General features: G+C 38.1%; 3 protein-coding genes across 3 annotated transcripts; 1 reads left to right on the top strand and 2 right to left on the bottom strand.

Annotated features, from left to right (window-relative positions):
• Positions 1-734: 734 nt before the first annotated feature.
• LOC112701022 (uncharacterized) lies at positions 735-2,596 on the bottom strand. The gene is made up of 3 exons (XM_025751825.1): positions 1,573-2,596; positions 1,162-1,319; positions 735-1,067 (listed from the first exon to the last, which is right to left on the bottom strand). Exons 1-3 carry the CDS (start codon positions 2,594-2,596, stop codon positions 735-737), a joined length of 1,515 nt encoding a protein of 504 aa, XP_025607610.1.
• A 4,182-nt stretch (positions 2,597-6,778) lies between these two features.
• Positions 6,779-9,661, top strand: LOC112702143 (probable complex I intermediate-associated protein 30). The gene is made up of 6 exons (XM_025753059.3): positions 6,779-6,954; positions 7,110-7,223; positions 7,329-7,474; positions 7,755-7,835; positions 7,952-8,050; positions 9,334-9,661. Exons 1-6 carry the CDS (start codon positions 6,903-6,905, stop codon positions 9,526-9,528), a joined length of 687 nt encoding a protein of 228 aa, XP_025608844.1. The 5' UTR covers positions 6,779-6,902; the 3' UTR covers positions 9,529-9,661.
• Positions 9,662-10,314: 653 nt separating this feature from the next.
• LOC114924204 (uncharacterized) lies at positions 10,315-13,538 on the bottom strand. Its single transcript, XM_072199926.1, has 5 exons — positions 13,350-13,538; positions 12,992-13,134; positions 11,816-11,913; positions 11,095-11,288; positions 10,315-10,830 (listed from the first exon to the last, which is right to left on the bottom strand). Exons 1-5 carry the CDS (start codon positions 13,492-13,494, stop codon positions 10,541-10,543), a joined length of 870 nt encoding a protein of 289 aa, XP_072056027.1. The 5' UTR covers positions 13,495-13,538; the 3' UTR covers positions 10,315-10,540.
• Positions 13,539-25,873: the final 12,335 nt, after the last annotated feature.

Here is a 25,873-nt window from a genome sequence, read left to right as displayed (position 1 = left end):
GTATCGAAAATAGCCGCATTCATTGGCTCACCCTCAAAGGCTCGCTTGACCAGTGCACACACATCGTTGCTAAGAGAGTCCTAGAACTCTTTGTAGAAAATTGCTTGAAATCCATCTGGCCTTGGGGCTTTAAACGAACTCATGGTCATCACAGCTCTTTTAACCTCTTCATACGTCACCGGTTCCACTAACTTTTGACAAGCCTCAGTACTAAGAGACGGGCAAGGAAAAGGCCCCATGGCATCCAGGTCAATATCCTTCCTTGTAGAAAAGATTTTTTGAAAGAAAGAATTTACCGCCATTTCTAGAGTCATAGTCTCCGTGGCCTAAGACCCATCCTCCAAAAATAACCCATGAAATTTGTTCTTCTTTCTCCTGATAACTGTCTGCAGATGAAAAAATTTTATATTTCTGTCTCCACATCTCACCCATTGTTCTCTAGATTTTTGATGCCACAACAACTCTTCTTGAAGAAGGACAGCATTCAGTTCCTGATGCAAAACTTGCTCTTTGATCCTAAGCTGTTGATCCTCCCGACTCTCCAGAGTAATCTGAACGTCATTCAAAAGCCTCTCCAACTCCCTTTTCTTAACAAAAATATTGTCAAAAACATTTTTATTGAAGCTAGTTGCATCTTTTTGAACCTCCAACAAACATTTGACTACATCCGAAGCTCCTATATTCCAAGCTGTATCAACAACATTCCTAAAAAGAGGATGAGTCATCCATGCAGCCTAGAATCTGAACGGACGATGGCCCTTGGTAGCCCTCTCTGCCATCTTCCACCTAGTGAACAACGGGCAATGATCAGAGTGAAGGTGCGCCAGCACCTCAGTATAAGCCTCCGAAAATATTAGTCGCCAGTCCTGGATGATGACTGCTCTATCAAGCTTCTTAGCCACCTGCACCCCACCATTCACCTTCCTGTACCAAGTGAATTTTCTCCCAATAGCCCCCATATCAAACAGCCCACAATCCTCCAATATTTTCGCAAATTGTTCTGCTCTGGCAAGTCTAAACTGCCCCCCTCTAACTTCACTCTGCAATAGAACATCATTAAAAGTCCCCTAACACAATCCAAGGTCTGTGAATCATATTAGCAATCATTGTCAAGTCACCCCACAGTTCTTTACGTCGATGTATATGCGGATTAGCATACACCGTACTGCAGTAACTAGATGTATTGCCCATAGTGATTTTAAAACTGATACATTGATCAACTACATCAAATACTCTCACAGAAATATTTGAATTAGAACATAGAACCCAGATACCCCCACTATGACCATTAGCCTCAACAATACCAACACCCTGGTAACCTAGATTATTCCAAAAAGATTTCATCCTCTCGAAAGCAATATGGGTTTCAAACAGAATGAAAAAGTAGGGTGAAATTTATTCGCTAACTCCTTACTATGAACCCGGACCAATTTATTAGAAGCCCCTCTAATATTCCAAAATAGAAAGCTTAAATCTAAATAATCCATAAAACAATTGTATTGTAAAAAGGACCAACCTCAGCTGAAGTCCCTAACGAGATGATGAAGATCCACCATCATATCCCCCTGAGACTTGCTTGTCCTTGTCCGGTTGTTGCCCAGTTTGTCTGTGTCCCTCCACTGACAACCCTTCCAATTCGCTGATTTGCTGCTTGCTGGTGTCGCCAAGGCAGTCCGGAGTCGATGACGAATTCTGCAAAGAAGAAGGGCGCAACCTCTTGTGTCCGTTTTTTGATAATGGCAGTGAAAGTCGGCACCGCAACGGAGACAGCTTTGCCCTTCACCCCTTGCTGTTTGGAAGATGCCATGCGTGCCTTAGATCCGCTAACCGACCCGGTCTTCACCCCTGATTCGGCTCCTTTCATACGTAGCCCAAAGTCACGATTCTGGTCCAATTTCTGATTTGAGCGCACGGGCACTTTGTCTTTAGAGGTTTGTTGGACTTTATTTGATTGGCTCAATTTTTCTCTTCTTTTACCGCTGACTTTGGTCCAGCCAGCCTCATTTTCCAAATGCTGGGACCCCACTTCTTTCGCATGCAACATATCATCTAATTCCTCCCCAATTTCTGCAACTATCACTGACTCTTTGGGATTGCATCCAAATTCAAAAATTTTTTCTTTTGAGGCTTCCTGTGGCTGCACCACCCGGGCTGCCGTCTCGGTCACTGATGTTTTCTTTCGATCCACCCTTTCCGACTCTATTGGGGTCATTCTGCAGTCAGTTGCTGGATGCCCGAAACAATTGCACTTGTCACAAATAAGGTGTAAGCATTCATACTCCACCTTATATTCAAACTCATCGACAATCACACTACGGACCACCGGCAAACCAAGATTAATTTGCATGCAAGCCCGAGCAAATTTTTCCCTCTCCGCCAACTTAGTAGCCAAATCCACCTTGACTGGTCTCCCCACAGCAGAAGCAATTCTCATCATGACTTTATCCTGATAGTACCATATGCTCAAATCAGAGATTCGAATCCAAATCATAGTCTCCCTGATAGTGTCCTCACAAGGTTTAAAATCCGGTGTCCATGGCTTGACCGCAATATAGTGACCGTGGCCCCCTAGTAAAACCTTCTCTCGATCGTCCATGCGATCAAATTTAACGAGGAAGTAACCAAAACCCACATCCAAGATTCAATTTGTGAAACATGGCCGTGTAACTAAGGTTTTTTCCAAGAACCTTAATCACAATTGCTTCCTTGTATGGTTCAGAAAGGATGTTCCTAGCCTCTTCGGAGAAGCAAACTCTTGGAGGCATAGGATCTCCTTGTTTTCCAGTGACCACTGCCATGGAATCCTCATCTAGAGCTTCAGCCCGATTTATCCATGTGGCTACCGTAGAACCAATAACCTTGTCACAGAACGAAATCTTGGAAGTTACCCTAGAACTAAGGTCGCCCTTACTTGATCCCTCCTTTACACCTGATGCAAACCCTCCCACGCTCTCCCCCTTATCTCTTTTGATGGCATGGCCATCTTCTTCACCGTGTTTCACCCTCAAACGCTCTCTCCCGCTCTCTGAGTACGGAGTACGTACTTTTTCTCTGCTAGGGTTTTTTTTTTCGTTTCTATGATATGACAAAAAAAAATGAAGAGTTTGAACTTTTAAAAAATACAAACACCTTTTCGAAAAGTTTTATCAAACCAAGCCTTAGTTATTATTGTGCACTATAAATACCTAAATAAAAAAATATATTAGTTAAATTAAGTTTTCAGTTTTTATTTTAATTTAATAGAAAAATTAAATTGGAAATTAAGAATGCTAAAGGATCAATATTTTTAATGTAAAAAGAAAAAAGAAAAATTTCTATTTGAATTATTTATGTTTTAATTAAATATCTTGCTTACTTTTTTAATTGATTTTTAGTTTTTTACTCCGTTGATTTCCTTCTAAAAATGTGAAATAGAAGTCATGAAGTAGAGAAGGAAAGGAATTCAAAACAAAGAAATCAATTCCAATTTGTTTGTACTTAAAAATTGAAATAGAAATCCTTACCTTTTTCCAACAATAAAATCGTTACTTCTTTTACAATTTGTACTATGTTATATAATTTTTCTTAGGATAAAAAATAATGTCACCGAAAAGGAGTTTCTATAAGTTATTTTAATTTTTTTTCATATCTTTACTACTCCGCCTAATAGCTAATAGACTAAAAAAATTAATGAACAAAATATAAATGATTTTTATCCAATAACAGAAAAAAATATACATAAAAAAATTTAATCATTTATGATTTTTTTTTCAAAAACCAAGAGAATATTTTATTTCAACACTTATGATTAATGTTTCACAAACATGACTATGAATAATATTAGCCTCAACCAATTTGCACAAAATCGATTTCCGTAGGGAACCAATTAAGGAGGCAACCAATTAATTGAAAAAATAAGTTCATTACAAAAAAAAAATTCACAATCTTAATTTTTTTAAATTTTAAAATTAAAAATAAAAAGAAATTGATTGAATTGGCTGATATTTTAGTTGATTCCTTAAACTTTTTTACACAAAATATAAAATTTTTATGAGCCAATTACTATCTTATGAAATCTGAATTGTATTTGAGAGTTTTTAATGACAGTTTTTTATTCATACTCACATAAAAGTGAACAAAAAAATATATATTTTTTCTAAATTCTTCACTTTTTTTATTCCTTTGTTAGTTTTTCTCTCCCTTTTTGTTTGCTTTTTTATTTGATGTTTCACTTTTTTTTCTTTTTTTTTCTTCTGCAAATATGCACATACCAAAAGATTAAAAGATCTTCTATCTTGAGTTTTAATCTCTTCTTAAACCTTGACATGTGTAATTGAATATGAACTTGTTTCAGTTGTTTGATTCAACAACTTTGAATTTTCGGGCTTCGAAAAATTTCAGTAATAACTACAAACATTAAAAAATAATCGCATGTTAAAAGGACAAATGAACGCACAAAAAAAATACTGATATAATATAATTGCATTTAGTTACTGAAAGGTAAGAACACAATTTTTTTTTGATAAATAAAGAGTTTAACACAATACAATGGAACAATTAAAGGCTTAAAGCAGATAATTAAAATAACCAACTTAAAATTAACATGATAACACAAAGAAAAAATCTCATGTTATCTCTACCATAGCCATCAATAACTAAAAAATCCACACTTTTAATGAATTAGATTGAAAAATATAATAAAATTGATCTTGATTAGTGAATTAGATGAAGAACACAATAAATTACTAACTATAATTTTCTTGATCAAATAGAAGAAACAGTACAAACTGAATTTTTTCGCTATATAAGAGTGTGGCGGTTAGTTAGTTAGCTTAATCTTTGAAGAGAGAAAAAGAAGCATTGAGATACTGTTAGTTTTAGGAAACTATTTCTAACAATAAAAAATCTTAATATTTATGATTATTAATATTATAAGAACATAATTTAAAACATACCTTTGAATTATAGCTATTTTTTGATGTCAGAATCTGCTTCTAATTCGTGAATTTAAAGGTTATGAATGCAGTTTTATGTTTTCACTGTTCCTAATAATTTTTATGTGATAGACAATTTATAATCTTCTAATCATTTAAACTATTAGACAGCTTCTGAATATTTTTAGATATTTTTTTTTTCTCTCTTCCTTTCTTGGATTCTTTCACTCTCTCGTTTTTTTTTTCCCAATATTTTTAGATGTTTTTTCTTCTCTCTTTCTTCTATTTTTTTTTTTCACTTTCTTGCTTCCGCTACTCCCAATAACCTTTGTGTGATGAGTGATGACATTTGTAAATACAATGCTCTGATCAACTGAGTTATTAGACAACCTCTCAATTTTTTTAGATGTTTTCCTTTTTTTTTCTTTTTTTTTATTTTTTGGTTCATGGCACAGAAAAAATCAAAATCTTTTATTTTTTAGAGAATTTTTTGTCATATTTCTCTTTTAAAAATTCGTAATTTTTATATTTCAATTTTAAAGAAAGAAAAAAGAGATATTCTTTGTTTTTATTATTTAAAATTCTCACTAAGTTTATTTTTTTATTGAGTAATAGCCATCATATTTAATTGATTAATTTACTATAATTATAATTAATTTCATTAATTATATAGATCACATTATTATTTTAATAAAATAAATTACAGATAGAAGTTGAAAAGGGTAAGAAGAGTGGAATTAGAAGAGGACGGTTGTTATTAGTAACAATTGAATCGGAGTTAAATAATAATACTATAGCAATTTCGAAGTCAAAGAAAGTTATTACTTATTATTTAATTGAATTTGGAATATTTCCCTAAAAACCAAAGTAAGTGCCATTGTGCCAACATAGATGTTTAATTGTCTGTTTTACTGTAATTAATAATTAATTTCCGATTTTTTTTTCCACATAGAAATCCTTCACGGCTTCACCTCAAATTGAGGAGTAGTCTTAGCTAGTCTTCAATTGCTTGGACTTCTGGACTTGGATACTTGTATAGCTCCTTTTTTTTCCTTTAAAATTAAAAAATGTAAATATATATCCAGGATAATAGACTATTTATTTATTAAATTGAATAAAAACTTTTTAACAAATGATATCTAAACAATATCTAAAACGTAAACAAAAAGGTACTTTTTCATTGAGAAATTTATCAGATCTTAATTCTGATTTAATTAGATAACATAGGTATGAAGAGAATTTTTTTTGTCATCACTTTAAAAATTACAAAAAATTTAGTTACCATCGTGCGTCCAGGATAAATATGTGAATAAAAAACGGAATATTTTGTTAAAAAAAAATTTTTTCAGTTTTTTTTCAATTGCACAAAAAGTTTAAAATAAAAAATGCTAAAGAACCAGTATTTTTTATGTAAAAAGAAAAAGAGTTGATTAAAACGTAAAACAAAAATAAAAAAAAATTATTGGTCATGTAGCTTTTTATATCATACATAAAATTTATCTATAAATTTACCCATGCACTCAATTTAGTTTTTTCTTTTCTCATAGTTTTTAGTGAAAAATATTAATGCTCTTATATTTATCTCTTACTTAAATTAATACTAGCACACATTTTTTTCTATATATATATACTAAACGTGTTAGTCTTTTAATTATTTTGAAGTGACTAATAAATTATTCTATACATAAAATAAAATTCGAATACTGACATTGCTTAAACGAATGAGGAAGACCAACTTAAATTAGTTTTTTCAAGGGTCAGATTTTCTTTTTTCTTTTACAGAACTAATGGAATATGGGCTTATAAGCCCAAATAAAACCCTGTTGTAAAGTTATTATGGCAAAAAATACTTGACATACCAGAGTAGACCGAAGAACATTGAGGCCCATTAGGCCCAATTCACAGACGGTGGAGGCGCCGAGCGAGTGTAGACACTGTCAGCTCCTTCCTGAGCTCCGTGGAGAGAGAGAGAGAGAGAGAGAGAGAGAGATGGCGAGATTGCGAAGACTGTGGGAAGCTTCGGTCACTGCAACTAAGCGAGGTATTTTCTTCCATTTTCACCTTTTTCTCACTGTTCTGATCACTGCTAATTTACTTAGGGTTCAGATGAATATGATTATTTTGATGTTGATGTTGATTATTATTCATTTGCTCTGCTTGTGTTTGCAAAAATGATTTGGAACTAAACCTGAAAAGCGTTGTCTGGTAATTTGGATGAAATGATGCCTCCGCCGGAGAGATTCATCTTCAATTTCGGCTCCAAGAAGGAGTTATCCAAGTGGCATTTGTACTCTGATTCTGAATTCGGAGGTAACAACCGAAAATTTTGTTATTGCTGCTGATTCTGATATGAATGATGCAAAGCTGGAGTTTTATTTTTGAATGTTTGATTGATTTGTTGTTGCTGCTGCATAGGGTTGTCATCTGCTTCTCTCGAGATAGCTGATTCTGAACATGGAGTAGCTACTGGGATCTTCTCTGGTAACCTTTCTTTGGATGTCACTGAGGGTGCTAAATGGAGCATTGCTCGTGGCGGTTTCTGTGGAATGCGCTCCAAAAAGGTTGCTTAATTTAACTTTTGGAATGAATAGTTTAGGAATAGGAATTATTGTTCTAAGTAGCTATTGCTGTTCTAGGAATTATTGCTCTTTTATCTTTCATATTTTGTTGCTAATGGGATTTCCAAGTAGAGTGAGCTTTGGAATAACGATAGGGTTTCTGCCTTGTGAGTTGGAGGGTCATGGATTCAAATCATTGATTTAGTTACATGATCAGCTGCCTAAATATGTGTTTTTAAATGTTAAATAAATTATTTCTCCTTGATTCTTTGTAAATTTGCAGTTTGGTGGCTTCATTGATTTGGAATCATATGATACTATTGCAATGAAACTTAGAGGGGATGGCAGATGTTATATATCTACTGTGAGTGCCTTTTTGTTTTGTCAATTCTCAATGCTGAAACACTGTGGTGTCAATTCTGGAGGATTTAATTTCTGGGTGGTCTTGCAACTATCATAAATAGTTTGGTTTTGGTGCAGATTTACACGGAGAATTGGGTCAATTCACCTGCACAGATGGAAGATAACTCATGGCAAGCTTTTGTTTATGTGCCCAAAGGCAATTGGTATGTTTTAAAGGTAAGTTCCATTTCCATCTGACCGCTATAAGTTACAACCTAATGTGCCGTATGGTGGACTAGGGTGGGGTAACTACGATATGTAGTAAGTCTTCTCAAATAATTTGAGTGATCTGTGAGGCTCTGACTATTTTTCAGTCATGGGCATGTTTGTTATGCTTAATTAATTTGTAAAAATGACTTATCAGGTGTAGGTTTTAATCCGGGATAGTTTGCTTTTTTGCTTTTTTATAAAAATGTGAAATGTCTGAAGCATAGAGTCTGCAAGTTGGAAAGACCCTGAGGCATTCTTGGAGCTAAATTCTTTGCGTAAAAAATTGATGTCTACTCATTTCTTCTGAATCTATCTATAGTCTTAAAACTTCTTTTGTTACTTTTATTTGGATATTCCTTCATGAATTCGGCACCTTTCATGAGTTGATGATTAGAGACCAGAGTGTCACTCATGTTAGCTAGTGAACCAGATCTGATCAATGTTGTTTACTATGGATTATAGAATGACTTGTTGCTAGGTTGGTCCTTGTTGCTTTTCTATGAATGTGAATGCAAAGTGCTGGTAATGTGACTTGTAGGGCTGGAAGTGAGTCAAGCCAGTTCATGAGTTAGCTCGAGCTCGACTCATCAATAGCTCGATAAGCTGAACTCGTGAGCTGAGTTTGAGCTTAAAATTGGCTCATAAATTAAATGAGTCGAGCTTGAGCTTGGATAAACTCAACTCATTAGCTCGTGAGTTGACTCGATTATATATATATAATATTAATAGTTTAGATTAAAGGCATATAGGATATGCATATATATATATATATATATATATATATATATATATATATATTAATGTTCTTAATTATTTAAAATTTTATAATCATTTTTATATATAATTTTGATGTAGGATATAAATAAAATATTTATAATTGATAGATAAATAATATATAAAATTTATTTTTTAAAAATATTTTTAATTTTTAATATATATAAGTTATAATTTATTGATATAAAATTATAGATTATATTCCTATTATTTGAGCCAGCTCGTGAGCTCGAGCCAACTCATGAGCTTTCGTTGAACCGAGTTTGAACTTACGAAATAGGCTCAATTGTTAATGAGTCGAGTCATGAGCCAAGCTTAATTTTCATGAGCCAAGCTTGAGCTTGGTCTAGTTTGGCTCACTTCCAGCCCTAGTGACTTGTAACAATATAAATACTTGCACATTTGGTTGTATTTGTTTTCTATTGTGAATTTCAACACCTCAGGTATATGCTTAGGAATTTCATTTGATTGCACAGATTCCTCTAGCTCGGTATTTACCGACTTGGAGAGGCAATGTTATAGATGCGGAAATTGAGATGAATCCGTCTCGTGTTCTTGGCATGTCTTTGTCTGTCAATGCTGAGGGTGGTGCTGGTATAGAAGGCACTATATCTGGACCAGGTGATTTCAGAGTTGAACTTGAATGGATTAAGGCCTTGAGAACACAATGAGGTATATGGGTTATTGTCTTCCAGATAAAGATAGAAAAATTCTGATCTATTAGGATGATGAATTCTGACCTTGTTTCATAATACCAGTGTATCTTTTATGTTTGATAAAGGAAAAAGTTTATTCCGCTGTCAATGCTCTTCTAATATTACAGTTTGTCCAATAATGGTTTCATATTCACTTGAAAGCATCTTTAGGGAACAGAATTTGTTGTTTTTATCATATTCATCATATTCTCATTATTTTACCTTGTTAAATATTATTTCATTATTCTGCCAAACCTGAGATTCTTGGTTCAGTTTCTAGTTGAGTTGCAGCTCAATATATCCCTTGCAAAAATCCTCCATATAAACAAACTAGTTAATTTAGAAAGTCAAACTAAAGATAGGGGAAAAAAGGGGAAGGTTTCATTATGTGGATTTCATGAAAATAATAAAATAATGCAATACTTCTTATTCTTAGTGCACGAAGGATACCGTATGGAAGAGGGTTGATATGTAAAAGAGAAAAATGGTGTAAGAGAGTGGTTATTAAGGAGGCATATGGTGAGAATATTTTAACGGGTACTTAGAAGATTGAAATTTTCAAAACCAAAGAGATTTTCTGTTGTCAATTGATTAGAAGGCTAGTTTTGGTGATTGTTTGAAAATTGAAATATAGAAATACTGAGAAACATAAATTTATTTGGAAATTAAGAGTATGCACAATGTATGTTTAGGGACAAAAATATATCCAATTTTTTGTTCACCCAAAAACTAAGAACAATGTAGGCAGAAATGTAAGCATAATTTTTCTGTCTAATCTCTCTATAAAAATACAAATATTTAGTAAACAATCTAATTTTATGTTTACTGATTGAAGCAGCATTTCTACAACTGCATATCCTTTTTATGTTGAAATGAAACAATGGCCAGATTTAAATTACATCTTTTCATATCATTTGATATATAGTTTTGCTCCAAATCCACATGATACCGAGGATAGATTGTGACAATACCTGTGCTAAAGTGCTAATTACAAAAAATGGAAAACTTGTTCACATACTTGATATTCTTCAGCCCTTCCATGATAAAAGCTCTTAGCTCCACAATATGATAGGAACTCTGAACTCTCCTGATCCTCCATAGTACTTTTGCTACCACCAAGAGTGGATATCATTTTTAGGTCACCGTCTCTTCTCAATTTGCCTTTCAATGGCTTCTTGGTGATTATGCTAGCAAAGTCCAGTGGAGCACAACTTGTCTCTTCACTATCTTCACCTCGGTTTGAGCACTCTGCTTCGTCAGGATTGATCTTTGGACGATCTTTTATATGAACCACAAATTAGATTGATACTAGTTGCAGGAATTCATATGCTCAGGAAGGTGAAAATGCAATAAAACAAAATCTTGGAAGAAAGTAGCAAGTGTGATGTTAACTATAGTTAAACAACTCAAATAGGGTTGACTCACTGTTAGGATTTTTTATTTACAAGACTTGAATCAAAACTTCACTTAAAAAGCGAACTCAGTGTTATTAAGAACTAGTATCACGATTCACGAAAGATATAGAACTATCCTAGTACTTACAAAATGGTTCATCTGGTGTACTTTCTGGTACACTGTCTGGCATGCTGACTGGTATGCTATCATGGGTGTGATCTTGATTATTTTGATGGAGAGCAGGTCGTCCTCTTAAATGCATAATCCTATTGTGACGCCTTATTCTTGATATACCACAAGAAAGTTTATTGAGGAAATAATCTCCATCATTTTTCATCTTCCTGTGATCCATGTGCATGTGGTAAATTAAGAGCTTGTAATTAGATAGTGGTAAGTTACACTAACCTCTACTATGGTTAGGCTATATTATGCATGAACTCCTCTATTTGTAAGAGCACTTCACTAATCTTCTCTAACAATTAAGTTAAATAATACCTGGTACCTAATATTTTATAAAATTTGACATTAACCTCCATTATAAACATGACACCAACCTTTCTAGAGGTAAGATTAGTGTAGGCATCACCTAATCTGATTACACTTGCATGATTTCATCTGACCTATATTCTAAAGTCATTTTATGCTGCTACAGCATAAGAATGCAGCCAATTGTAAGAGTACAATTTAGTAGAAAGATATGCTTGAACATAAGGGCACCTGAGTTAGAGGTTTCTAATATTTATTTAGAGATGTTGCAACAATATTCAGATGAAATGATTCAGAAGAAATATATCATTGTTGCACATGAATGTCTTGCCAGGAGAAGGAAGAGAATTCTGATTACAAATCAAATTTAATTTCATCTAACCTGTCTAATATCAACCATGTTGCGTTCATCTTCTTGGAAATTTTCAGAGCAACATCCCTAGGTGAAGTTCCTATAGCTACTTCTATGTTAAACTCAACCTGAAACATTATAACGTGATGTGTAATAAGCAGTAGAAATTGTATTAAAAAAATGTGACATTACAGATTTATATTTTTCTTATCTACTTCTCTGATGAGATTATCTGTTGCTTTCTGCAATCACTAAATGATTTTCATCCTTCGTTGCTAGTCATGAAATGGTAATTATTGTGGTTGATGTATAATGTTGACGACTTTATTATGCCTTAAATAGAAGCAACAGAGTGACCTAAATCCTCTGCTTCTTACTATTAAAGATTGTACCTTCTTTTGATTCGATCTGTAAGATTTTGCATGAGCACTCTATTTTTCTGCCGGCAAGCAGTACAAGTGTGCTGTCTAATTTCTATTAGTGCCCAGAACCACAAGTCATAACCATTAAATTGTGAACACTAATGAGTTTGTGCTAATGTCAGAGGTAGAGGAAATCTTTATTACTCCAATCTGTTTCGAAATAACTGTCAATTTGGACAAAAGTGGTACATTAGAAAACGAATGCATTTAGACAACAAAAGATTGTCTAGATACATCAATTGTTGGAATAGTAACATAAATTAGATGCATAGTGCTAATATTATTTGCCATCTTCTGCTTTGAATTTGAATATTGTTCACTACACATGTTAGGAGGATGAACTTTACTACTGCAAAGAAATTTCTCTATCTCTTGGTTGCACACACTAAGGAATTGAGCTTGCTAGAAATTGCAACTTCTGTTTTGTAAAGTCATGCCATAGAAAAACCAGAGGAACATGAAAATTTTGAGGCTAAAGTTCTCAAAAATCACTTTCATTGATCATCTCTTTTAGACACTGTACGATATTAGTGGGTAATAATACCATTTGTCATACAAACACTTTGTTGATTCAAACAATGTTACTTATTTAGTTTAAGTAAGGTCTCAAGTTCATATTATGAGGATGACAAATAAACTAGTGTTAGGAGAGTTCTAATGATTCCACCTGACTTGAGTCAAATTAGTTGCAATCTAGTTACTCCAAAATATAGGTGTTGGTGGTTTATACCAAAAGGGAAACCAATATATTTGGGTGGGGACTTTTGATAAGTATTGAAGTTACCTTTTTTGATTGATAAAGGTTGAAAATCTTAATAAGTCCCTCATCTTTTAAATACTTTTTCTTCTTGTTATTAACTTCTTCTTCAATCACCCTTTGATTTGCTCCAATCATATTATTACTGTCCACCCTGCTTTTGTAACCCACTGCCAAAATAACAAGAAAAAGTATGAAAATTCTAACACAATTAACATAACTGATTGATGAAATTAATATGCCGTAAACAAGGTTTACAGTGGTTATTATATACATTTGTTTTCTTTATCTGTTTGAATACATTGATCTAAAGATGTGTAAAGCAGGTGAAATTGATAAAAGTGAATTTCTAAGAAGTTTCTACAATTCATGGAAGATCACTTACTTGGAGTGATAACTTCATGCAAGACTATAGCTAAGGTGAGCTTATCTCTTGCCCTGAGTAAGAAACTATTTAGAGCCCATTCAAAAATTCTCAAATTCACTTCTCTAGTTGAATCTTGGATAACTACTATACTCTGAGGTTCCATGGCAGAAAAAAACTTAGTATACTAAGGAGCACAAACATGAAAAAAAAAAGAACCCTACTAAGAATATATATGTCAATAATATGGCAATTATGTGAATCAAGTTTTTGTTTTCTAACATGTTCCAAAAAAGGACATTGACCCTAACGGGTATCCTATGTAGGGAACTTGGTATATCTTCTTCACGTTGCCACTTAATATTTATGATGGGTTTTTCAAGTGTCTTTGTTAAAAAACTCTTGTGTTGACAAATTCTAAGCACCTTTCCCTCTATATCATAGTCATGGTCCCTATTGATTGTCATACAAATTAGACAAGAAATTTTGGTTGAGCCATCGATGCAAACGAATCATTTCTTGGTTAACTAACAAAACTACTAAGCTTTCTTAGTATTTGATGTGTTGCTAAAAAGTTCAGCATCCAATAACGTTTGATTTGGTCCTAAGAAGTAAGACAGAAAGGACAAAGACACTGAAATAGTAAAAATGTCTCTCTAGCAATTTTATTAACTTCAACTCGTAGTAATTATTCTTATTTATTATTGTTATCCAACAGAAAAAGTGGTGGTTATAAGATTCTTATTAGCTCAATGAATGTTTGGAGTTGAAAACGCATAATGAATGTATGATTACGATAGGAAGCAGCTAAAGGAAGAATTTTCCTAAGCCTTGTTGAGTGTTATCTAGAAACTAAAATGAAAGAAGAGACACTTGGTATATCATTAAAAATTTTTTGAAAGAGAAATCTGGCTACAGTGGAGACATATGTTTGAATGAAATTAATAAATTATACTATAATTAATTAAATAATTGTTTATAAAAGTATCGCTGCCTAAGGCTGAAATACAATTAGAAAAGAACAACTCGAAGTGATGTTTATCTTCTCTAAGAATTTCGCAGGAAATTGAAATGAGATGTAAACAAGTAGGGCTGGCAAAAGGAGGATAACTAGTCACAAAATTATTTTTATTAGTTCTGAATTTAAAATTATGAACAATTTTATTTTTGCTTTTAATTACACTTTGTGATTCAATTTTTTTTAAATGTCCAATATGAACTAGACGGGAACCGAGATATGTAATTTCGAAAACTAATGGAAATGTTTTTAAAAGTTTAAAACAAATTTGAATTATAATTATAATTTTAATGTCGAAATTAAACTTTTTGTTTTTAGGTGAACCGAAATTAAAGCCTTTTTTTGGGTATTAAACCAAAATTAAAGCTTTACTAGATCAGTATTCAATATATTTATTTTCTTTTCTTTATCAACAAAGTCCATTTTTTATTCCACAAGAAAGCATGCGGGTACTGTGTACCATCTTTGGTTACAAACTTACAATAATGGCCCATTGTATAAGCTAGCATATCAAAGTCAAAGGTGATCCAAATTAAATTGGGTTGGTCTAGTAGTTAGCTTATTAGTCCATATAAGTAAGTGTCGGGGTATTCTGTCGTGTACATGCACTAATTCATTGGCCAACGACAAATTCTTAAATGGAGTTCAGTACTCCAGTGGATTAGTCTTTGACTTGCCGGATCGAGGGATATCGTAGAAACAAAAAAAATATCAAAGGTGATCCAAGCTGGAAAACTGAGTTTAAGACTCATATGGAGCCCATCACTCTCCATTCCCGGTCTATTAAGTAATGACCTAAGTAAAATATTGATATTGGGCCATTATACTCTCTCACTGGCCCAAAAGGCATTGACCTTTAGGGATGGTACTGGAAAATTATAAGAATGGGTCGCTCTAAGAAAGTAAGAATATTCCCTTATCAAAACGGGTCTACAAAATAGAAGTATCACACCGTTTTACTTAGGCCCAACATTTTTGTTGACACATCGATCCAGATACAAAATTATCAAAAGTGTCGGGGGTTCGAATCCCGCCTTGTGCATGCAGCAACCCATTGGCCAGCGGCAAACCCTTAAATGGAGCTCAGTACCGCGGCGGATTAGTCCTTGACCTGTCGGGTTGGAGGATACCGTGGGAAACCAAAAAAAAAATCTAAAAAATTTCATATTCACACATCAAAATACATCTATAAAAAAAAATATCCATATTCTTGTAAAACATGTTTTATTTCCTCTTTTTTTTTTGGTTCCCACGGTATCCCCCAACCCGACAAGTCAAGGACTAATCCGTCGCGGTACTGAGCTCTATTTAAGGGTTTGCCGCTGGCCAATGGGTTGCTGCATGCACAAGGCGGGATTCGAACTCCCGACACTTGCTTAAGCGGACTAGTGAGCTAACCACTAGACCAACCCAACTTGGTTTTTATTTCCTCTTTTTATTTGATGTAAAAGTAAGAATATTCCCTTCTCAAAATCCGCGTCCACAAAATAGAAGTATCTACATCGTCTTAGTTAGGCCCAACATTTTTGTTGGCACATCCATCTAGATACATGTTCATACCCTGACCCAACGATAAGGCCCAGGTCCCAACAAAAGGCCCAACCCAAAAAGGTTGAGCTTCGCCTTGTACCGACCTCTTCCCTATGAAGTCGGTCCCTATTACGACTAACCCTAAAGAAGTCGGGGACGAAGATTAGCTGGCAGATAATCACTCATTCAAATGAGTAACTGTCCCTAAAATCTCTCTACCCACTTCTAGGAGCCATATCTCAACCTCCCTAAGATAAAGGAACAGTTATCCACCTTAAAAGGCGGAACTACTTCAGCGGTGGTTATTGGTTCACCATTATAAATACACTGACATTCCTCAGGTATCACTAAGTCCCAATACTCTCTAAAACTGCTTAACCCCATGCTAACTTAGGCATCGGAGTGTCTTTACAGGTACCACCCCCCATTCTCTCTCACACACAAGTCGGAAGGAGGCTCCCAGACGTAAACCAAGTCGGAGACCACCCTCCTCTAGCGCTTGGGCCTCACAAACAAGCCCAACCACCGTCCGGTTCTAGGTAAGCCCCAGAACATTGGCGCCGTTGCCGGGGAACCGAGAGGTCAACCAGTGATGGCGGACAGATCCCCCGAAGAGGGTCATGTGGAATCAGATTCTGAACAAGAGAATCTGGACACCGGAAACAATGACACAGACTTGACCCTTCACCAGGAAACCAACGATCAGCACAGAGAAGGTACCTCCGGAGTCAAAAATCCAAAGGCGAATTCTTCAGAAGGGCGCGACTCGGAGAAAGATGGACCATCCCACGCAACTGAACTCATGGGATTAGTCCACGTCCACCAAAGTCGCTTGGAACAGTTAGAACAGGAACGGGAGCGACAAAGGAAAACTGAGAAGAACCTAAAAGAGGAGATGGAACGATGAAAAGAGTCAGAAAGAAAACTCTTGAAGTTGGAATCCTCCCTCAAAGGCCGGAACTCCCGCGACGAACGAGAAGAGCCGCCCATAGGAGGGGAGGACCCTTTCAGCGAGGACATCATGAGGGCAAAAGTTCCAAGGAACTTCAAAAGCCCCGATATGGACCTCTATGACGGAACCACGGATCCAAAGCATCACGTAAGCAATTTCAAAAGTCGGATGTACCTGACTGATGCTTCCGACGCTACGCGATGCAAAGCTTTCCCGACTACCCTATCGAAAGCAGCGATGAAGTGGTTCGACAGCCTCCCTCCGAGGTCGGTCACCAGTTTTGAAGACCTCTCAAGGAAGTTTTTGATGAGGTTCTCTATCCAGAAAGACAAAGTGAAACATGCGCCAAGCCTCCTGGGAATAAAACAGGAGGTCAGAGAATCCTTACGAGCCTATATGGAAAGGTTCAACAAAGCATGTTTAGAGATCCAAGACCTGCCCACCGAGGCAGTCATAATGGGGTTAGTCAATGGGGTTAGAGAAGGTCCCTTCTCACAGTCCATATCCAAAAGACACCCCATCTCTTTAAGTGATGTACAGGAAAGAGCTGAAAGGTACATCAACATGGAGGAGAATGCTAAGCTGAGAGATCCGAGTTGGCGACCCGGACACCTTCCCTCAACAAAAGAGAGGGAGGGGGAGCCCAGGAAAAAGGAAGAACTCGGCCTCGATAGACCAAGGAAATATCACTCTTATACTCCTCTAAAGGTTTCTATAGTGGATGTATATAGAGAAATTTGCAATACCGAAAGGCTGCCACCTCCCAGACCCATTAAAAATAAAAAAGGGGGGAGTCACAGCGACTACTACGAGTACCATAAAATATATGGTCACTCCACAAATGACTGTTACGACCTTAAAAATGTGATAGAAAAACTGGCTAGAGAAGGTCGGCTTGACAGATATCTCATAGAAAGGTCGGACAGTCATGGGAAGAGAAAGCGAGACGATATGGATAGAAGAGACCCACCACCACAGACTCCGGAGAGACATATCCATATGATCTTAGGAGGGTTTGCGGGAGGGGGACTCACCAAATCCTCTCGTAAAAGGCATCTCAAGAGAGTCTACCAGGTCGGAGGAGAATCATCCGACCTCCCTACCATTTCATTCACAAAAGAAGATGGGTAAGGAATAATTCCTGGACACGATGATCCAGTGGTAATAACTATGATCCTAGCAAATGCCCATCTCCACAGAACCCTAGTAGACCAAGGAAGCTCAGCGGACATCCTTTTTAAGCCCGCTTTTGACAAACTAGGGTTGGAGGAGAAAGAATTAAGAGCTTACCCCGACACCTTATACGGATTAGGCGACACGCCAATAAAGCCACTGGGATTTTTGCCCCTCCACACCACTTTTGGAGAAGGGGAAAAATCAAAAACTCTGAGTATAGACTTCATAGTCATCGATGTAGGGTCAGCATATAATGCTTTAATCGGCAGAGCTACCCTTAATCGACTCGGAGCGATGGTATCCACTCCCCACCTTTGTATGAAATTCCCGACCCCAGCGGGGATAGCAACGGTAAGGGGAGATCATAAATTGGCAAGGAAATGCTACAATGAAAGCCTAAACCTGAGAGAAAAAGGCAGAGAGATTCACACAATAGAACTCAGTGGCGCAAGGGCTAGAGAAGAGCTGCGACCACAGCCGGGAGGAAAAACCGAGGAGATACAGGTAGGCGAAGAGGAAGGAAAAAATACTCACATAGGAGCCAACCTAGGAGAAACCCTAAAACAAGGGTTGACTAAGCTTCTAAGAGATAACTCCGATCTCTTTGCTTGGAAGGCCTTCGACATGCCCAGGATAGACCCCAAGCTCATGTCCCACAAACTCTTGGTCTACCCGGTGTCCCGACCCATGCAACAAAGAAGGCGCAAGCTCGGCCCAGAACGAGCCTTAGTAGTAGAAGAGCAAGTACAGACGCTCCTAGAAGCCGGCCTCATCAGAGAAGTCAAGTACCCAACATGGTTAGCCAATGTGGTGCTAGTCAAAAAACAAAATGACAAATGGAGAATGTGTGTCGACTATACCGACTTAAATAAGGCCTGTCCTAAGGACCCTTATCCACTACCAAGTACTGATACCCTAGTAGACTCCAGCTCGGGGTATCAATACTTGTCATTCATGGACGCTTACTCGGGGTATAACCAAATCCCGATGTATGAGCCAGACCAGGAAAAGACATCCTTCATCACGCCCAGAGCAAATTTTTGCTATGTGGTCATGCCATTTGGATTAAAAAATACAGGGGCCACATACCAAAGGCTGATGAACAAAGTGTTTGCTCCCCACCTTGGGAGCCTAATGGAAGTATACGTCGACGACATGCTGGTGAAAACCAAGAAAGAAGTCGACCTCTTATTAGACCTCTCGCGAGTCTTTGACACCATAAGGTTACGGGATGAGACTGAATCCCGCAAAGTATGCCTTCGCGGTAGAGGCGGGAAAATTTCTAGGGTTCATGCTGACACAAAAAGGGATTGAAGCCAATCCCAATAAATGTAGAGCTATCCTGGAAATGAAAAGCCCGACCTGTTTAAGAGAGGTCCAGCAGCTAAATGGCTGACTCGCAGTCCTCTCTAGATTCTTGGCAGGATCAGCACTAAAATCCCTTCCATTATTCTCCTTATTGAGAAAGGAATGTCAATTTGAATGGACTCCTGAATGCGAGGAGGCATTTCAAGAGTTCAAAAGATTCTTGAGCCAACCTCCGATTCTGACCCGACCTATAGCTGGAGAAGACCTCGTCCTATATTTATCTGTAGCAGACAAGGCTGTCGCGTCAGCCCTGATAAGAGAAGACGAGGTCGGCCAGCATCCAGTGTATTTCATCAGCAAAGTTCTACAAGGACCCGAGCTAAGATACCACAAACTAGAGAAGTTTGCCTACTCCTTAGTAGTAGCCTCACGAAGGCTACGACCTTACTTTCAAGCTCATACAGTAAGAGTCCGCACGAACCAACCCATGAAGCAAATCCTCTAAAAAACGGATGTCGCAGGGAGAATGGTTCAATGGGCAATAGAGCTCTCCGAGTTCGACTTGAGGTATGAAACTCGGACGGCGATTAAAGCCCAGTGCCTCACCGACTTCATCGCAGAATACACAGGAGATCAAGAGGAAAAGCCAACTACATTGGAACTCTATGTAGATGGATCCTCAAATAAAACAGGAAGCGGTGCAGGCATAATATTGCTGGATGAAAGAGGAACCCAAATAGAGGTTTCCCTCAAATTTGAATTCCCAGCTTCAAATAATCAGGCCGAGTATGAAGCCCTGATTGCTGGATTGAAGCTGGCAGAGAAAGTCGGTGCTGTAAAGGTGATGATATACAACGACTCACAAGTGGTGACCTCCCAGATAAGTGGAGAGTATCAGGCAAAGGACCCGAATATGAAGAGGTACTTGGAAAAAACTCTGGAACACCTTGGACGCTTTGCGGAAACCGAGGTCAAACACATAACTCGGGATCTGAATAGCAGAGCAGACGCCCTATCCAAGCTAGCAAGTACCAAGCCAGGAGAGAATAATAGAAACCTGGTCCAGGAAACCCACCAGGAACCCTCCGTGGTAAAAGAAGACAAACAAGAGGTCCTTGAGGTAGCCGGTTCAAACCTCGGATGGATGAACCCCTTGGTCGAATACATGAAATTCGACATCCTTCCCAAAGAGGAAAAAGAGGCCAACAAAATCCGGAGGGAAGCACAACATTACACTTTGGTGAGAAATATTCTCTACAGAAGGGGGATATCAACACCATTGTTAAAGTGCGTACCGACCTCAAGAACTACCGAGGTGTTAGAGGAAGTTCACAGTGGGATTTGCGGAAATCATCTCGGAGCAAGATCACTAGCCAGGAAAGTGATCCGAGCTGGATTCTACTAGCCGACCTTGCAGAAAGATGCCACAGAATTTGTGAAAAAGTGTCAACCATGTCAGATGCATGCAAATTTCCATGTGGCTCCCCCGGAAGAGCTCATCAGTATCACTTCTCCATGGCCCTTTGCAAAATGGGGAATGGATTTGTTAGGTCCTTTTCCATAAGCGCCAGGACAAGTCAAATACCTGATCGTGGGAATAGATTACTTCACAATGTGGATAGAAGCAGAACCATTAGCCACCATCACTGCTCAAAGAAGTCGGAGGTTCCTCTACAAAAATATCATCACAAGATATGGGATACCTTATTCCACTACTATAGATAATGGAACCCAGTTCACCGACTCTACCTTTAGAAGCCTAGTAGCCAGTATGAAAATCAAACACCAGTTCACCTCGGTAGAACATCCGCAAGCCAATGGACAAGCCGAGGCAGCCAACAAAATCATATTGGCAGGACTGAAGAAAAGATTACAAGATGCAAAAGGAGCCTGGGCTGAAGAGCTCCCGCAAGTGCTATGGGCTTACAGGACAACCCCCCAATCCGCCACGGGAGAAACGCCCTTCCGACTAGTCTATGGCGTAGAAGCCATGATACCAATAGAAATCAATAAACAAAGTCCAAGGGTGACTCTCCATGACGAGATCGGGAACATACAGGGGCACAAAGAGGAGCTCGACCTGCTCCCCGAAGTTCGAGAGCAAGCCCAGATAAGAGAAGCAGCGTTGAAGCAAAGGATGACTAGAAGATACAACAAAAAAGTCATTCGAAGAACATTCACCCCAAATGACTTAATATTGATTAGAAACGACATTGGAATCAACAAATCGGGGGAAGGAAAGCTCGCTGCTGATTAGAAGGGACCATACAAAGTCAATGAGGCCTTAGGAAAAGATTATTATAAAGTGACCGACTTGAACGACACCGAGTTACCGAGGTCGTAGCATGCTTGTAATATGAAAAGGTATTACAGTTAAAAGTGAACTCTACTCCCTGGTGTACTCTTTTCCCAACTTCATGATTTTTTTCCAAAATCAAAGGGTTTTTTCTGAAGAAAGGTTTTTAACGAGGCATCATAGTAGGGGCTAAGGGAAATAGGTTGGCAAAAACCCTTAGTAGCAATAAAGTACCTCCCCAATAAATAAAGATCTTTTCATTTTACAAATATCTCTAATAAATTCCTTTCTCTTTTCTCTTTCTTTTCTACGAAACGCGCCGACTTAAGCTCGACAAAACGTGAAAATCCCATGAACCGACCTAGATGGTCGTCAGGATAAAACGACGAGGTACAAGTCGATGTAAAGAGGTTATATAAGTTGATCGTAAGAAACTTGGAAACACTCCGACTCATAAGTCGAAATGAAAATCCGAGTAGAGAAGCTCGGAAACACTTCGACCCGTAAATCGAAATGAAAAACCGAGTAGAAGAAAAACGCATCACAAAAATAACCTAAGACATAAAAGCTCAATAAACCACAAAGTTGAGTATAAAGGAATAGTGAGATCGAAAAAACCTAAGGCCAAAAGACTGTCAAGCTCATAAAGACAGACAAGCCAAAGAAAATGTTTTTCAAGAAAAAGGTCGGAGAAATTTTCTAAAGTATCAAACAAAAACAGAAAAGCATGCACACAAAAGGTAACTTAAACCCTTATCCAAAAAAGGGTATTTTTTTGCTAAACATAAAACCCTTATCCAAAAAATGGTATTTATAAATATTTTGTTTACGGCCTTAAAAGGCCAGAGAAAAAGTCAAGTCACCACCACCATAAACAACAAAGAGTTTAAAAAAAGGGGGACCCACAGGCCGGGCCCCCATATAGCCAACAAACTTTTAACTATCACCATCGGGAGTAATAGGATCACCACCAGAATCAGGAAGAGGAGTCGGAGCGCCATCAGGACCAGGGAGAGAGGCACCTACAGGAGTTGGAAGAGAAGTCTCGGGAGTCTCGAAAGAACTCGGAGCATTGTCTGGACGGGGAGGAGACTCTATGATTCTCTGACCCCGAGTCTTCAACTCAGACTCAGATACAGGTCGGGGAGGAGACACAATGGCCCCATTAATGACAATTTTGTCAGGGTCCAAAGGAGAGAGATCCAAGTCGGGAGCAAGGACGCCGACCTGCTCGTTAAAAATCCTCCAAGCCTCCTCGGCTCCCTCAGCAATAGAGTCCTCCAACTCGGCGTAAGCAGTCCGAGAATTCAACAAGTCCTTCCTCACCTCCACGAGATCCTTGAACAAGCTTGAATAACTCTCCTGCACCTTCTTCCTCAAGCCCTCCTCCATATTGCATTGGGCTTGTAATTTGTTCCCCTTCTCCCGAAGATCATCCCTCTCCTCCCTCAATTTAGCGACCTCCTCCTTCAACTCCTTCTCATGTTTCTGATATATGAGAAGCCTTTCCTCCAACTCTTCAACCCTCGAAGTTGAACCCAGAGAGCTAAGAGGAGTATTCTCAAAAACATCAAGAAACTTGGTGCACACCGCCGCCGCCCTGACACTCTTCTGAGCCAAAATAGTGAGGTGGTTCCGGACAGAAACATCATCCATACCTATACGGGTATGGGGATAGATGTGTTTCCGGACAAATGCAGGAGCGTCCACCTTAGCCTCACCTTCAAAAGAAGAGGAAGACTCTAAAGTCTTACGCTTCTTCTTCTCGGGTTCAGGAGAAGGTCGGGGGGGAGGGGGCGGCTAAGAAGAAGCCAAGAAGGAAATAACAATAGGCCGAGAAGGGGTCCCCAAAGTTTGAGGAGGAGGAGGAAGAGAGGAGCTAGCTACCCTGGCACCGCCAGCCCTGGCGCGAGATCTTGCCCTGGCCTCCTGGATTCTCTGGTAAGATTCGCTGGAATTCTTCTTCGCCATCTTTGTAAAAGCAATTATTAGCCAAAAAATTCAGACAAGTCGGAAAAACAAGATACAAGTCGGAAACAAAGTATAAAAGACAAAGGCTACCTAATTGTGCCTGGACAAAGGACGGCGACCCCTGGAGAAATTTTTTGGTATCCAGATATGGGGCCCTCCCCCACACTTCTCGGAGGAACCCCACAATGGCTGCCTCCACCTCATCCATGTCATCCAAACCATATTTCTCGCAGGGGGAGGCCTCCAACCAATACAGAGGAAATCGAGGAACAGAATTTTCATCCAGAAAAAAGGGGTGGTGACCCTCTACACCTTGAACTTTGAAAAAATAATTTTTAAAGTCATAGAAGGATTCATCAAAAAGGGTGAAAACTCTCCGACCTTGTATGGCTCGAAAAGACACCCATTGCTGCTTGTTATTTAGCCCACTGAAGGGCTTGGTCATATGGAAAAGATAGAAGAAAACCCTCAAAGAGGTCGAAAAATCTAAGGCGTGGCTGATAAACTGGTAAATTTTCAGAAAACCCCAAGAATTGGGGTGAAGTTGGGTAGGAGCAACTTGGCAGTGACGCAAAACAGCTATTTCAAAATCAGAAAATGGAAGAAAAACACCCAAACGGGTAATCATGCTTTCATACATGTAGAAAAAATGAGGGACCTCCTCAGTATCCCTCTCAAAACAAACCCGGTCTTCCAGACCCGGGACCACCAATTCATACTTCGACTCATCCTCCTCAGAAGTACAAATATGGTGGTGAGTGCCAATGTTGGTGATGAACTCGGCATCGACCAAGGGTTCCTCCCCCAAGACCGTAACATCAACCCACTGAGCAAGAACTTCTACAGATGACATTTTACCCTTGGGTATGATGAAAACCTACAAAGGGAAAAGAAAAAAGAATCAAAACGAGAGTTCCTAAGGGGCATGAAATCTAACAACCTACGACGTCACCTTCTCCCTCTCCAAAGAAAATAAAAGGCATGCAGAAGCACTTAATAAAAGGGAAGAAAGAACCAACCTTTGCCTGAAAAGGAGTAGAGGAAAGATGAAAGCCTTCAACGAAAGTATCCCACGAACAGATACGAAAGTGTTCCACGAACAGATGAAAGGAAAAAAATTTTGAAAAATCAAAGAAACGAAACAACGAAGGAAGAGGGAAGCATTTATAAGCACGTTAAGGGCATAATGGTAAAAATGGAAGCGGTCATTAATGAATGCACCGTTACCAAGGTAATTAATACCTACGCACACCCCTAACGGACGCGACGTTTGATTAGATGTAACTGTGAAAATCAAAAGTCACGAAAATTCACGTCGGTTGCAAACGAATCACGTCGGTTCCCTCACAAGTCGGTTACGACCCCGAGTAGAATACTCGAACCCAAATCTTAAAGGAAATTGGGCTCGAGTAGGGGCACTGTTCATACCCTGACCCAACGATAAGGCACAGGTCCCAACAAAAGGCCCAACCCAAAAAGGTTGAGCTTCGCCTTGTACCGACCTCCTCCCTATGAAGTCGGTCCCTATTACGACTAACCCTAAAGAAGTCGGGGACGAAGATTAGTTGGCAGATAATCACTCATTCAAATGAGTATCTGCCCCTAAAATCTCTCTACCCACTTCTAGGAGCCATATCTCAACCTCCCTAAGATAAAGGAACAGTTATCCACCTTAAAAGGCAGAACTACTTCAGCGGTGATTATTGGTTCACCATTATAAATACACTGACATTCCTCAGGTATCACTAAGTCCCAATACTTTCTAAAACTGCTTAACCCCATGCTAACTTAGGCATCAGAGTGTCTTTGCAGGTACCACCCCCCATTCTCTCTCTCACACAAGTCGGAAGGAGGCTCCCAGACGTAAACCAAGTCGGAGACCACCCTCCTCTAGCGCTTGGGCCTCACAAACAAGCCCAACCACCGTCCGGTTCTAGGTAAGCCCCAGAACAATACCAAATCTCAAAAATTTCATATCACTAGTCAAATGCGTCCACACAGGTGAGTGTGTAGTATGGGTGTGTTGTGATATCTAAAATTAGGGATTGTCCAATCCACTTTACCAAAAAAAAAATGCATCCACACACAAAAAATATCTATATTCTTGTAAAACATGTTTAATTTCCTTCTTTAATTGATGTGAAACTTCATATGTCCTTAATTGAACTTATTCAAATATTGTTCATAACATTATATATTAAAATTAGATGCATGTGTTATAGGATTATATCTATTGTTGTATTTATTATGAAGTATTATTATTTTACATTCTAAAATAAATATAAAATTAAGCA

This window comes from Arachis hypogaea, chromosome 7 (genome assembly GCF_003086295.3).
Source record: "Arachis hypogaea cultivar Tifrunner chromosome 7, arahy.Tifrunner.gnm2.J5K5, whole genome shotgun sequence".
Lineage (NCBI taxonomy): Eukaryota > Viridiplantae > Streptophyta > Magnoliopsida > Fabales > Fabaceae > Arachis > Arachis hypogaea.
This window is presented reverse-complemented; position numbering and strand designations above follow the sequence as displayed.

Excerpts from the sequence above, each read along its gene's own strand:
- LOC112702143 (XM_025753059.3), top strand. The coding sequence starts at position 6,903 with ATGGCGAGATTGCGAAGACTGTGGGAAGCTTCGGTCACTGCAACTAAG. Across the intron at positions 6,955-7,109 it reads GGTCACTGCAACTAAGCGAG|CGTTGTCTGGTAATTTGGAT; the intron begins GTATTTTCTTCC and ends AAACCTGAAAAG. Across the intron at positions 7,836-7,951 it reads GCAGATGTTATATATCTACT|ATTTACACGGAGAATTGGGT; the intron begins GTGAGTGCCTTT and ends GTTTTGGTGCAG.
- LOC114924204 (XM_072199926.1), bottom strand. The coding sequence starts at position 13,494 with ATGGAACCTCAGAGTATAGTAGTTATCCAAGATTCAACTAGAGAAGTG. Across the intron at positions 13,135-13,349 it reads GCATGAAGTTATCACTCCAA|TGGGTTACAAAAGCAGGGTG; the intron begins GTAAGTGATCTT and ends TTATTTTGGCAG. Across the intron at positions 10,831-11,094 it reads TACACCAGATGAACCATTTT|ATCGTCCAAAGATCAATCCT; the intron begins GTAAGTACTAGG and ends TTCATATAAAAG.
- LOC112701022 (XM_025751825.1), bottom strand. The coding sequence starts at position 2,596 with ATGGACGATCGAGAGAAGGTTTTACTAGGGGGCCACGGTCACTATATT. Across the intron at positions 1,320-1,572 it reads AACCGGACAAGGACAAGCAA|GTTACCAGGGTGTTGGTATT; the intron begins GTCTCAGGGGGA and ends GGAATAATCTAG. Across the intron at positions 1,068-1,161 it reads CATCTAGTTACTGCAGTACG|GGGACTTTTAATGATGTTCT; the intron begins GTGTATGCTAAT and ends GGATTGTGTTAG.